We start from the raw sequence: 15,302 nt of genomic DNA, 5'->3' as shown, positions 1-15,302 counted from the left end.
GATGTACTTGTTGTATTTTAATAGCGATTCCTCATATTACACTACAAAGTGGTGAAAGACACCAAGCTACAAATTAAAGTGGGTGGGCGTCTCATGTAGTTAACATTCTAAATTTATCGTTGGCATCTAAATCCGTGTTTGATGCACAAACTGCACATATCTGCTAATCCTTGGAAATGAATGGTGCAGCCGTTCATGTAATTCACTTTCGTCTGGTATACATATATTGTACAGCAAAAATAATTTGCGCGTAGAGGCGGCAGTCAAAGCCCGAGGTGCTCCGTTAAGCCAGTACAATTCGTTTGCGGCGGCTCTGAGCGGCTTGTAAATCAAAGGGATTCTACACAATTAAGCTCATAATTAATGTAAATACTCCCTTATTTATAGACCCACTCATTCTTAAAATTGCTCCCGTTTTTGATAACGCTAACTCGACGCGGCGCGATGAACACATGTAACATGTTAATGTAATAGATAATAACGCTGTTTTCGATTTCAACTTTAAAAGCCTAGTCAATATTACAGCAGAACATATCTCTTATTTAATTACCCAATCAATTAATAAGAAACGGAACGGGAACTACTTGAGATGTTATTAAAAATGAAGTTCGAAAGGAACTTTTGAGAAATATGTTTCCTTCGTTATGATAATCAAAACTAGACAGGAAGCGCATATGTCATAAGAGTAAAGATTGTGTTATGCGACACTGATTTACAACTGTTGAGTGCCATATTTTTTTTTTGTAAATGCATTTAATGACGCTTGGGAGTGATTCCTCACGAAAGCCCCTGCGTTCGCGGCGTCGCTCTCTAAATTATCGCCGCCGCACGCCTAGCTCCGTATTAATTTGTTTATATTAGAGTCTCACTTGCGCAGTCAATCACGATTGTCGTCAACCACCCGATACCCGATTAGTTTGAGAAAGATCTGAACCGCGTTTTGGTTATTTCTGTACAATTGAAGCTTTTAAATGTAGTGTCACCGCGGTTCTCGGGAGACGTCCCGAGCATTTGTCTCGGATTATTTATCTCCGGCCCGGCGGAGTGTATCATCCGCCCGCTATTGTGGCAATCGATCAGCGCGCTGGCTAAATTGATTATTTATTCAGGCTCGGTTAAATATTCGAGCCGACCGCGTTATTTGTAGACCAAAGAGACAGGAAGCAGTTAAATACTTATTAAAATGTTAAGTGTTAAGTGTCCCGTCGTCGTGTTTGCTAAGATTTTTAATTTATAGCTGTCACATATCAGACTTAGGGTCGGTTGCACCAAACCTTTATTAGTCGCTAAATTTATTAGTATGGAAATTTTCATACTTCACTGCTATTCGACGTTAGTCAGTCTGTTAAATATGGTTGGTGCAACTGGGCCTTAGTATATTGGTACGGGTCGGTTGTTGGTCTACATTCATTTGCGGTTAGATACCAGCCAAAAATAAGTAGCTCTTTTTCCTCTTTTGTTATTATCATTACCCGAACTATTGTTGGACCTATAGCTATTTATGTGTGCTAACAATTCAACAAGTAGGTACTTAATGAGAACGAACAATGCCGAGCCCTCGCAATATCTCTGGGATGATTTTACAAAACGCTAGAACCAAAATACAGGCAACGTGTCCCTTTATAATTATTATACTCGAAGATCCTCCCGTGTTTTACACAGGCCGGGAGAGGGCACGGCCGCATGACCTCCGGGCCAACGGGGATAAGTACACACCGCACTCGGGTGGAAATATAAAACATGTTCATTATTTTAAGGCTAATTGGGAGGCCGCTTGCAGCGAAGTAGGTGCGATACCGCCGCAACCCGCCCACGGCGGTACCGAATTTGTGCGAATATAACGGCCTCATTACGCTATAAATGTGCGCGTATAGACACTGTTTCTGCATTAAGCTGAAGTACTACATGTGCTTTTTCAGTATATCTTCATATACGATGCGAGCGCCCCCAGCTTAATTCACTCGACAATGTGTAATGGTTTGAAATTCCACAAAAATATCTCAATTTATCAGACAAGGGTGAACATTGAGCAGTAGCGGATCGCTTTTAATTTGAACGAGTTGCGATCAGTTTTTATGGCGCTATCGTCCCTCGGTAAACCCTTATTTATAAATACTTTCTTTCAAATAATTAAGTTAGTAAATAGCCGGGCAAGTTCAGGCGGTATTTATTCTCGTCTTTGATGATCCCGCCCGAGGCGTATACGTTATTGCGAAACTTTTATATTTTGTTTGAGATTGGGAGTTGTTTTACTGAAAAGCATCTCTTTTTTGAATAAAATACAAAAGAACTTCACCAAGAACAACCCTTGCGTTAAGATTGGGCACTCCTTAAGCCAAAACTTTTAATTAATTAAAATTAAAAGGGATGAATTGCGAAATCTTTTGACGCCTTTCGTTTTTGTAGGTATACATATTTATCAATAACTAAAGTGGGCTTTCAAACTTCATGAAAAACTTATAGCTGTAGAATGAACTGACAGTATTTTCTTTCTTTTAATAAATGACGAAAAGAAGTACGTTTATCCCATTTGCTATGGAACATTAAATTTTACCCTTTTGTTCTTATTATAACGTCTATATATACTAAGACACCGAGCGTTGCTACTTATTTGAATAATTTATCTTAATTTACCTACTTATTGATTAAGAATTTAGAGGGGGTCAAGTACAAGGGGGCAAAGTTGTAATTCCTCGTCCTTATATTGATACTCAAACTAGCGAATCATTACAAAATAGAACCACGAGCGTTGTGTCCGAAAAGAGGGATCTTGAGCGTTGTGTGGGTTTGAAGGCACGAAGGTTAAGCTAACTTAGCTACCGAGTAATACAACATTTTTTCACCACACCAACGCATGGAAAAATTACATTTCTTCCAATATACGTTCACTAAGATCACTGTAAATATGTGATCACTGTGATTTAGTCCACAATGAATCACTAATATATTTAAATCACTAACGAGCAGATATTGTAAAAAAAAACTAGATTCATTACTTGTTGATCATAACTTTAACGACTATTGCAATAGTCTTCTTAAGCGCCGGTTGCATCGAACAGTCTGTCAACTATATCGAAGTTCGTTAAAATATGGTCGTATGAAAAGTTTGAAAGTTCACCATGAGCAGTTGCTGCCACGTTTGCCGTTGATCCGTTGATTGTGCGAGTTGCAACCCGGGTGTAAGAAATCGACCCTTACAGTGTAACCTTTTCATACGACCATATTTTAACGAACTTCAATATAGTTGACAGACTGTTCGATGCAACCGACGCTTAGACTATTACAATAGTCGTTAAAGTTATGATCAACAAGTAATGATTGTAATGAATCCTGATTTTACAATATCTGCTGCAACTCATCTGAGTTGGCAAGCAATACCTATTGACAAACAACTTTACTTACTAATTTCAGATTGAAAACCAATCACATCACAGCTCACTTAAAAAAAAGATTAGTTTTCAGTATTGCTTGATTTATTATCTTCAAATAATTAGTGCTCATAGATAAGTCGACTCTTTCCATCCTCAGTATACAAACTGGGTGGATTTCAGTTGGCGTTATCTTCAAATGGAAGTAACAATTCTCGTCACAAATTGAAATCAGTAAACCCTTTGGGGACACGTAATCTAAGTCACAACCAGTAAAATATGCTCCCTTCCAATTTCGGTTCTAATTCAAAGCAAGGACTCTGACTAGTCGCAGCATACATTTTATGAACAGTTCTGTGAGTTCATACAAATTTCAGATCAACACAGTAGGTAAAGTGATTTATGATGGGTAAGCTTGAATTTTTTTTACTGGCGTATAGAAAAGCGTATGAGATAAAAGAAAATTTAATTTAAAAAAATTATGTGCGGTAATCGTTAGTAATTCTAATAAATAATACAGCGTGGTCCAAACCTTGATGTTTAAAGGAAGAAATTAGATGCCTCTTCAGGGCTTTTAGAATATACCATGTAAATACCTATGTGTTCGAGTTAAAGTTTTTTTTGTATAACATGATTTTTTTTTTGTAAGCTGAGAACGGACAGCCTTTTACTATCAAATACGGGTAAAAATAATTGGTGGCATATGAAACTTTTTTACAGTGGAAAATCAGCAAAAACGCCCAGTTTTTCTTGGAAAACGTGTTTTAAGCTTATATAATGAACTGGCGAATAAGTGCCTACAAGCTTCACGCTTTGGTGCAATTATTATGCGATTTTAAAACTGTAAGGCCCACTTGCACCATCCCACTAACCCGGGGTTAAGCGGTTAAAACGTCAACCTAGTGTAAAATTGCATGGGTAACCATGGCAACTCCAGGTTTAACTGGTTAACCCCGGATTAGTGCAATGATGCAACTGGGCTTAAGCCACTAAAATAAAAACTATACTTTTACTGTTTTGATAATTAAAATTTGATTAATAATTGTGTTGCAAGTGTGCTGAAAAACGTGGTATGAAACGCGTGTGCATTGGTCAATACACACGTCGTCGGCTTTCTTATTGCGCGGTCGCTATATCGCCTCGTGTGTAATGACCAACGTAGCACACTTGTATCACATCACAATGTACTATTATTACGTAACTGTGAATCGTAAAATGTAACAAACCAAAAATATTTCAAATTATACTTCAATCATAAGTAAGATGATGATGAACTGTCACAAAGTTTATGCAGCCAATTTACATATTATTTTTTGTACTTATTGTCAATAACTATGTGCGAATAAATAGTGACTAAGTATATCGTCAACATAAGGTTTGTGCACTTAAGATACTGTAGATTCTTAGTTCGCGTCATAGTCGAGTATAGTCTGAGCTGTAGCAGCGCGGAACTAAGGGCGGCCGATAGTTAATCACTATTCGCATCTGTGATGAAGTGTGGCTCGATTGTAATTACTTCGTGTGTTGATTTAAGCTTTATCACGAGGCGAAGGGGTCTGCCGGCCCCGCAACGGAATATTGAATTTATTCCTCCAGAGATACTTTATACAATTACCGGTCAGTCAGGAGGTGCCGCCACGGGAACCTATTAAAATATGGAAGATAAGATCGAATTTTTAGTGCGGAGGAGGTGGGTTGGGCGCGCTATAGACCGAGAGTGCACATATTAAATCCTACAATGGTTAAATTTACGGTGTACCCTTATTTTATCGCCAAATTTTTTGCAGAATTTTGTTATACATAAAATTATTCATAGAATAATCGAATCACATATTTTTATTACAATTAATTCTGTTTCTTCGATTATTCATTTCAAAGAAACAGATTTTGTAACTTGATTAAAATTCAGAATATTTATTCAAAGAATTTTAAATAAAATAAAAGACTCACTGTAGAATTATCATTCATTGATTATTATTTGTGCGAAACTACAGTTCACAGAATATTTATTTCAACAATTATTATTTTACTAAATCACCTTTCACATACTCGTAGTATTCATTGAAATTGCTAAAAAAGGAGTTTAGGTTACTTTAGAGCTGCAACTTCTAAGAAAACGAACCCTTGCTGGAAAAGTGGGTTAGGTTAGGTTAGAACTGCGACCCCCAAGAAAACGAACTGTTGCCAGAAAAGTGGGTTAGGTTAGGTTAGAACTGTGACCCCCAAGAAAACGAACTGTGGCCAGAAAAGTGGGTTAGGTTAGGTTAGAACTGTGACCCCCAAGAAAACGAACTGTTGCCAGAAAAGTGGGTTAGGTTAGGTTAGAACTGCGAACCCCAAGAAAACGAACTGTTGCCAGAAAAGTGGGTTAGGTTAGGTTAGAACTGCGACCCCCAAGAAAACGAACTGTTGCCAGAAAAGTGGGTTAGGTTAGGTTAGAACTGCGACCCCCAAAAAAACGAACTTTTTTCATAAAAGTGGGTTAGGTTAGGTTAGAACTGCGACCCCCAAGAAAACGAACTGTTGCCAGAAAAGTGGGTTAGGTTAGAACGGCAACCCCTAAAAACGAATTCCTTCCAGAGAAGCAGATTGCGTTAAATTAACTACTAAATAAATAAAATTCGGCTAAATGACTATTCTGTATATTCAATTTTGGTGAACCGTATTTATAAGAAGTGACTTTTCTACAGATCGATGATTCTGTGAAATGAAATAACATGAACAAATTGTTCTTGGAACAAAACTAATGTTTTAAATTTTTGGTGAAACATAAATAATCCGAACTAAAATTATTACAAGTAAATATTCTATGTAAAGATTATTTTGCGATTTGACATTACTTGAAAAATTTTCTGTGAAACGAAAATCTGCAGAAAAATTGACGGCAAAATAAAGGTAAACCTAAATTTACAGATACCATTTCAAATATACCTGGTGTCTGCGACTATGACTAATTGATTATATTGTATGATCATATTCCCGATATTTTTAGTGCGATTCTATCTATTTACTGCTAGTACTAAGTAGTACTAGTAATACATACAAATATCTAGATTTTGTCTTTAGAAATCGGAAATGCAAAGATTGTAAAAAAAAATAGTAGGAACACGACATGCTCCAACCAAATAATAATAATAATATGATAAGCCCGCAGGGCAGCTTGTGGCGAGCTGTTGGGGAGTAACGACCCCACGGACCCGAGTGCTCCCGAGAGTCGGTCAGGGTCTCCGTCTCCGGCGTGTCTTCGTCGGTCGGAGTGGACCCCAAGGGGACCCGCAGGACTCTCAGCTCTGGCTTGCCTTCGTTGGCCGTCCAGAGAGGAGTCGCTAGAGCTATATGCTGCAGGGGTGGAAGTGTTAAAGGGCAAACGCCGCGAGTAACTTCGGAGAAAGCGCAGCACCACCTCTCGACACCCCTGAGCCGCTCACGCCGGTGTTGCGCCTGGCCGTCTTTACGATGGCGCATCAGGTGCCCATCTAACGAGTGGCGAGTCACCGCCTGCCTCGATAACACTGTATAACACAATGTTATGGCAGGTGTCCGAAACTTAGTAATAGCCCAGACTTATTTTCCACCCAAATTTAAACCATAGACCAGGACTCTTTCCATTTTTCTCCAATAGCTCCCAATGCCTGCTAAAACCGGTTTACGGGTATCTATTTATGCACCCGTGAATGGGTTCCAGCAGGCGTTCTACATGACATCAAAGCTCTCCAAACGGCCTCTACGTGTTGGATCTATATCCCCACGCACGCCTTATAAATGACCGGGCTTAAAAACCCGAGAGTTTGTAACGGAGATACAAATAATATGATAAAAAATCCCAATACAGCCCAATTCGGTAGCATCTGCGTACCAAGTGTTTAGATTTTAGTAATTTTATCAAGTATTTTTGTTTTTAACACATTCACTGCCACTGACGCATATGTGCGTTCACCGTCATACAAGTTTGTTCCTAGGCCACGCCCCCTGGCAGTGAATGCGTTAATGATCATAAGTTGGCAGGAAGTTTCAAAAATTATACCTACGATTATTTTATTCCTGAATGGTAAGTATGTCAAATGTGACACAAAACTCAGAAAATTCTTGATATTTTAAGAAATTAGCACTTATAGTGTTTTGCTAACATAACCAAGCCAATTTGTAAGAATAGAGTAAGTCAGTAATGAACTAACTCGGTAATGTTAACTCAGTCCACATGGTACAAAATTAATTAAAAGCCATGTAAAACTGTTCAATGGCAGTGATTTTTCAGTTTCTTTGTTGTTAAGCAGCCAGCGAAATGTACTCTTAATACATATTTTAATATGTATCTTATTAAAGCTGGGCTCTCGGTCTATTACAAACGAGGCTTGGATGCCAGCTTCCTCGCGCTCTCGCATATATTCTTATATCTACAATTGTTTCTAATTATGAATTGATCAAACATTCAATTGGATTTTGTTTGTAATTAACTCGAAATGTTTGTTCTTATTTGTAATTTGTTATTTAATTGGCTTCTGATCAGTGATCGAAGTGTTTTAGGGGCACGTTCTTGTTAGCTTATCAACTTATAAGCTTTGTCGAAAATGAACCCTTTCACTGCGAAGGTGTACAACAGGTGTACAACATTAGTACCGACCTGATGCTAATCAGGTATCACAGGTGATCTTTCCAGGACAAAAAATACAGCAAAATGTTTGAAACCCATAGTAATATTTTATGAGATCATACACTCGACTATATCAATATTAATTAAATGCATTGGATATATTGGTACCGAGTCTGAATAAGGTACCTAACATTTACAAATTAAAGTATTAGCTACTTTTTGACAAAATAAAAAAATATTTTTGCTAGTCCTAATCAGGCATTAGTTGCTGTGTAAACATCAAATTTCGACAAATAACAACAAAACATGTTTTCGTTAATGAGAACATGCTACAAGTCCAACGCAAACCCAGGCAGTGAAACAAAATTCTTCTGTCGTCTCACAGCTATAAACACTAAACGACTGGGAGGCGGCCAGACGGAGTGACTAACTGCCTTAGGCCTCCATCTGCGTAATATACGGCGGAGGCTGAATATAGTTTTTAATTAGGATCGCCTACCGGCCCCGGGTTCTATTTGTTTAACAAAACGCAAGTTAAAACGAGATGCCCCGATAACCGCTATCACGAATGTTTGAGCTGTGGTCTTATTTGCGAATCAGCCGTTAGGGAGATTTACGCGCCTGTCAGCAGTCGGGTTAACTGCCACAATCAATTGAATAAATAGATAGAATTAACCGCATGGAAACAAGACCTGAATAATCCTCATTGCTGCTATCTACATACTTAAAATACTTACACCATCGAGATATTTGTTATTATTTTTGAGTATCGTACCGGCTCTGTTTAAATGGGGAAATTAGCTCCCTTGCTCTTTTGTCTATTTGTTGTAGCCGAGAAGTTGGGAAGTCATGTGCGTCATAATAAGATTAATGGTGTAGCCGCCATCGCAAATTAAAGTTCTCTTCAAGATTTTAATAAGGTCTTTGTCAAACAAAAGTTTTCAATTTATGTAAATTGCCAAGTTTGAAGCGAGTTGGCGAGAGATGGTCTGGAAGCGTCATCACCCAGTCGTTTATCGTGCCGCGCATCTTGTTATGCGATTGAATAATGGATTGTAATCAAAACACAAATCGATAACTGATGGGGGCTTAGAAAAAGAATGCGACCGCGGCTGCAGGCGCCGGGGCCCGGTCGGCCGGCCTCAGCCCAATCTGTAAGTTTCAATTAAGCCTTTCCTATGTTCGCTACCGCCGTTGAATTGGCCCAATGATCAACTCGTTTTGCATAAATGCCCGCCAGCTGTTTACAATAATCGATGATATGTTTTTACGAGTTACATTTTCAATTTATTGATATTCATTCTTGGTCGGACAATTTATTTGTATCGATGTTTAAGACTTCTGTTTGTTTTTATAGCAGCGCGTTGACGGTTTTACGACGGGCGCGCTGTGCCAGCTGATATATCGGCGATTCGCTAATTATTTCATTAAGATTTTCTACAAACGCGCAAACGTCATCGTCGTCTACCTATTTAAAAAAGTGCCGTTTCATTCATGACTCCTCGGTAATGTAAACAAACCTGGCGAAGGAAGAATACAATGGAATAAAAGGAATAAAAACCCAAGTTAAGAGGGACTTATTGTTTCCTCTGTTAGGCGCCCATTCTGATTTGTAAGTTGTTTTGTTGGGTCTCCAAATCCTGTTGAAACGTAACCTCTGGAGGCAATGACTCCGGATAGGCGCAACTAACCGACGACAGCGAGTTGGGAACAGTTTTTCACGGCCGGTAAGATAAGTGCATTTGCTTGTCGCGACAAGGCGCGCCGTGGCGATCGCATCGCACTCTGCCTCAATGGGCGTCCGTTCTTTATTTATATAACGCGTTGCTGTAGGTAATTAACTATAGTAAAAAGATGTAAAGCTTGATTTATTTCTTATTGTATTATTGTCATTTCCGATTTTGGGCAATGCTTGGATGTAGGGTATTGTAGGTAAATACATACATATTAAAAGTAATTTTATAACATAATAATATTGACTAGAAAACTATCTGTCCTAAATTTCATACCTACTTAATGCAACTATACTGGTAACCTTGCTTTTAAAACTAGGAGTCATTTCTCGTTTGTAACCATTTTGATAGTAGATTAATAGAATATTTAAAATGCTAGGTGGGGTTTGTGTTGAGCCGTGGAACACTCGTTTACGACCGAGGCGAGACGCCGCACTAGATTGTCAATCAAAAGGTTAAGAATCCCCGACGCCAAGAATAATTCGTCGGTGCTTTTCGCCATTAAGTCATATAAATCTTCGTCCGGTTTGTCTTCGTGCGGTTAATTTATGACCGTTCAAAAATCCCCGATCGCATTCCGCCTCTCCACCGCAATGTTCCGAATACCAATAAAATCGATTCACTTAATGATCCCTCTGCGCGGTAAACGCACTTTTTAGCATCTTAATGCTGCGCACATGATTCCGTTCATACAATTTGTCATCACAAATAAAATATATTGCTTCCTTTTCTTTTGATGGATGATACGTGTATATCATTTAATCAAGAGCTATTAAAAGTTGTCACTCTACAGGAAAAACTGCTAGGGAAACATCGATAAATTATACCGAGTTCATAAATAAGTTACCGTGTACCGATATAGTTACACAATGTAACATCTCAAACGGAACGGATAAGCACAGCTAACACGATAATGCCGAAACAAACAAATAGAATGGCGAGGGAACGGAACGAAAATTGAACGGAGCGTTGATAAAATAAGAGAATTTAGGAGTATAACGTGAGGAATGAGACATCGACGCAAGAGTGCAGAGGCGGTCGAGCAGCTGACACCTGTCATCACGCTATTTATTAGCCGCTCCGAAATAAAGTTACGCGCGGACAAAACGAACACACAACACTCTATTAACGACACCCCGAGGTGCCCGCGGCCATGCCGATTACTCTCCACAGTTACCGACAACTATACACCAAATTCACTTAAAAAATATTACCCCAATTGTCCAAATACTTTGTAATTACATGGCTTTAGAGCACTATTAAAACCGTTTTCAGCTTTACGACAGACGATCAACGGTTCTTTTAAACGATTTTATATTTTTGTAATTGCCGTGTTGAGTGTCTTAATCTAGAAAGATTTGTGGCTTATCAGCTTTGTTGATTCATAAATATCAATTAACGTAAATATAATGGTGTGCTACAAATCTTAAGAGTGCTTCTACTGACGGGCGATACGAATTGTGCACTTTTGTCATACGTTTGACAATTGTCACGTTACAATCGCACTTACTCGTAAGATTAACAAAAAATACACGAAAAACAATCTAAATTTAAGCAGCAAGTTCACAGTCCCTAATTTTCCTAATTTGTCAGAACAGGATATTTGAAAATGGCCCGTTTTTTTTGTAGAAACAATGTCACGACTCACGACGGTTTCAAAATACGTAGGTAATGTATTCGTCTTGTTGATTTATTATTCTAGTTGTGAATGTAAGTAATGCCACACGCAAAAGAGATTTCAATAACCCTGGTTATAGATAGAGGTGTCGCAGGGTACCGTCACCAAAGAACACTTCGCCCACCAGACTGTCAGTACGCTATCCTTATTTCAAAGTAATAGGGTTGTGTTCAGTTATTAATAACACTCGATCCGCTATAATGCTGATGCTGACTGTACTTGCACTGTTCTAACGCTTAATAACTGTCGACGAATGTTTGCCTCACTGCCGCGGCTCTGCTTTCGATAATAAATTACCTCCTTATTTTAGAAATCCTCATTCAACACACTTCTAACCATATGAGCGTATCATTTGCACATATTTTTCCAAGTCTGACTAATTATATTGCGTCGAAACGTTTCTTGATTGAGATTAATAGAAGTATATTTTTCTGTTGAAAGAAAGGACTGTTTTATTCGAATGACAAATTAAATGTTTCTGTATTATTTTACAACTAGATTTATGTATTTTATTTTGCCGACCAAAAATTATACGTTTGAAGAATGAATATAAAGACATGTTTTCAATGCATTATACTTACAATGAAAAAGGTGTTTTTTTCTTGTAAAGTTGATTACTAAGAAGACGAGTACACAGCATTAGCGCGCATCTGAAAAAATATTATAATAAAAACATATTGCGAAAGGTCAAACATATTCGGTTCGCAAAATGAACACTAGGCTAAGTTGATTTATCGAATAGAGGTGAATTATCGGGCGAGAGGCCGCGCTCGGTCGCCATCATTACGCCCTCATCTTTGTACACGCATGGACCCACTGATGGGATATTAAGGCTATTACCCAGCGAAATTGGCCCAGCAACCGCTGAGGAAGCTACCCGAGACCTATTAGCGGTATTACATATTTCATATGATCCGCCATCGCCAGCGATTATGGGTGTATTAAAACGCCGTCCAACCGTCTCCCGATCATGGGAATATGCACGGCCGCGAGTTTTATCTACGTTTTTTACAGTTTAGTTGGTAATTCGGCCCTTACGAGAACGCTGTACATTATGGGTGCCTACTATTCGGAGTTTTTAATGGTTTATATTATGTTTTCTTTTACTTGGAGCGTGAGAGCGGCTGGAGTTAATTCAATAAATGTTATTAGTTACTAAATTCATACTTTTACATTTAAGGGAAACGTGCTATGATAAGGCCAGTTTTCTCTAAACAATATATTTAAAACTAGCTCCTGCCCGCGATTTTTTTCTGCGTGGGATGATAATTGTAATTGATAAAAACTATCCTATATCCTTCCTCGGACCTCAAAATGTCTCCATAACAAATTTCATCTAAATTGGTACAGCTAGCGGTTTAAGTGTGACGAGTCAGATGGACCGATTTTGTACAAAGTAATATAAAAGTTAAAAATTCATAGCACAATAGGTATATGTATAATCTCTCCTATAATTTAAAGTAAATTAAATACAGTATGGCGTGTGGACAGTGATTTGAGAAATCTGAATATTGCTATGCTAATCCAGATTGAAATAATGTAGTTATATATACTGACCGTTATTTTATTATATCAAGTTTCAGACTACGTATGTTCTTATAATTAATGATTTTTTATTGTTGTCCAATTTCTAAAGCTGCGGCGATCTTGTCCTTAAAACAATAATCCGCCTTCAAAATTTTATAAATTTAACAATTTCATTAATCGTTTCTCGAGATTATAGCTCAGCAGCACAATTTTCACAAGAAGTGTAACCTTAATAACAATTCCAAGCGCTAATGCAAGCAACATAATTGGAGCACTGAAATTTGGACTAAAATGCACCACGGCCTTTGATCGAACACTGACTGCTAACATTTACAACCTCACATCTCTTACATATCTGCTTTTGAAATTTAGACTTTATTCCTACAATGTGAGGTTGAAAATTACATTAAGTAAATGATATCAATACGAGATCGGGAAATAGAGCACTGGATATTGATGCTAAGTAATAACGGAGCTGCAAACTAATCGATTTTGTTTTGGGAGCCCTACTTAAATGTGTTTCTTGTTGTTTCAGGATCCTTTTACGGTAAGTTTGGAAGTTTTACAACGAGTTTGACACTGTTTTGTGAGTATTACCCATTATCAGCATTTGAAAGATAAAGAGTTAATCCCATAATTTATTTTTATAATATTACTAATGTTAAGTGAAATACAATGGGTCTAGCACAACGAACCGCACGACTAAAATCACGAGTGAGAGAAACTACCTTTCTGTTTCTATATCATATGGGTAAACCTCATCTGCATCCCAATGCACGTAGGGATGTTTGACTCAAAAAGCTGGTAGTTGGTGCTAATCATAGTCTAATAAAACATGGTCTTCTCTTCCCAGAGTGACACAAGCCTACGCCATAATAACATGGCCGCTATATATAGCGCTGTCGCATGATGACATAGGCTTGTGTCAGTCACGTGACCACGAAAAGACGGGAAGAGAGTAGCAGGCGTAGTATATTATTATACCATGGTGCTAATCAGTAACATTGTGTGCACTCTGTTCAGTAACCGTTACGTGTCAAGCTCCCGTAGCCATAACTAAACACAATTTCCCAAAAAATACCTTTGATATTGAGTCGTAACATGTTGACACTGCTCCGTAACAAAATAACCAGAACACAATTTGGTCACGAAGTGTTCACAATGTTACATTGTAACTAATTTATAATTTTTTGTATGTGTAGTAAATATTTCTATGTACACTGCCACCACTAGCCTTGTGTCTGAAAATGGTTGTCCACTTTCTGGCTTTCTATCTATAGACTAGACATAAAAATTCAAAATCGCTCTCCTTCTTGATTCGACTGGCAAATCATATTACTTTTTGGCAACCGGGTTTTTTAACCTAATTCGACCCCGCTGAATCCGAATTTGCCGGTTGCTCGATCGAAATCATGACCGGAAGTGAGATATTTGACATTAAAGGTCCCTTTTTTTAGTTTTTCGTAAATAACTCTTAAACGGAGGCGCATAGCAAAAAATGTTCTATTACATAAGTAATCTGCATAAAATTACCTACAAGAAAGATTCAGTACAAATTTTCGCTAGGATCAATATTCAAAGAGATATTAACGCGGGAAATTTAATTATAATCACTTCTAAGGTCCCTTTTTTTAGTTTTTCGTAAATAACTCATAAACGGTGGCCAATATCAAAAAATGTTGTTCAACGATAATAATCTACACAAAATTTTGAACAAAAGAGATTCAGTACACTTTTCACAGGGATCAATATTTAAAAAGATAATAAAGAGGGAAAGTTCTAGTATAATGAATTCTAAGTTTCCTTGTTTTTATTTATTCGTTAATAATTTGAAAAGTATGACTCATAGCAAAAAAAATCTTATACCTAAATAATAAACATAAAATTTCCTACAAGAAACATGTAGAACACTTTTCGCTAGGATCAATATTGAAAAAGACAAATATTTCGTAAATAAATCGTAAACGGTGGCCCTTTGCAAAATAGTATTCTACATAAATATTAAACATAAAATTGTCCACAAAAAAGGTTTTGTACACTTTTTTGCTACGTTCAATATTTAAAGAGGTATTAAAGGGTGTAAGTTAATTATAATCAATTTCCAGATCCGTATTTTTAGGTTCTCGTAAATGACTCGTAAAGTAAGGCTCATAGCAAAATAAGTCCTTAATGTTCTTGTAAAAAAAAAATCGGCATAAAATTTTCTACGAAAACATAATGAACACTTTTCTCTGGGATAAATATTTGAAACGATATTAAAGAAAGAAAGTTCATTACGATCAATTCACATGTCACTTCTTTTTAGTTTTTATGGTTCCGTACCTCAAAAGGAAAAAACCGGCCAAGTGCGAGTCGGACTCGCGTTGCAAGGGTTCCGTACATTATCCAAATTTCAACAACGTATT

The 15,302-nt window shown here is 37.6% G+C and overlaps 1 protein-coding gene across 1 annotated transcript in view; it reads left to right on the top strand.

Moving 5' to 3' along the window:
* Positions 1-13,491, top strand: part of LOC134678321 (uncharacterized) — a 55,916-nt gene extending 42,425 nt beyond the window's left edge. The window contains exon 5 of the mRNA XM_063536849.1: positions 13,433-13,491. Coding sequence (XP_063392919.1) covers positions 13,433-13,474 — 42 coding nt within the window. The 3' untranslated portion in view covers positions 13,475-13,491. The remainder of the gene's footprint in view (positions 1-13,432) is intronic.
* The last annotated feature ends 1,811 nt before the right edge of the window (positions 13,492-15,302 follow it).

Source organism: Cydia fagiglandana, chromosome Z, assembly GCF_963556715.1.
Source record: "Cydia fagiglandana chromosome Z, ilCydFagi1.1, whole genome shotgun sequence".
NCBI lineage: Eukaryota > Metazoa > Arthropoda > Insecta > Lepidoptera > Tortricidae > Cydia > Cydia fagiglandana.
Note: the sequence above shows the minus strand (reverse complement) of the source record. Positions and strands in the feature narration are given on the sequence as shown.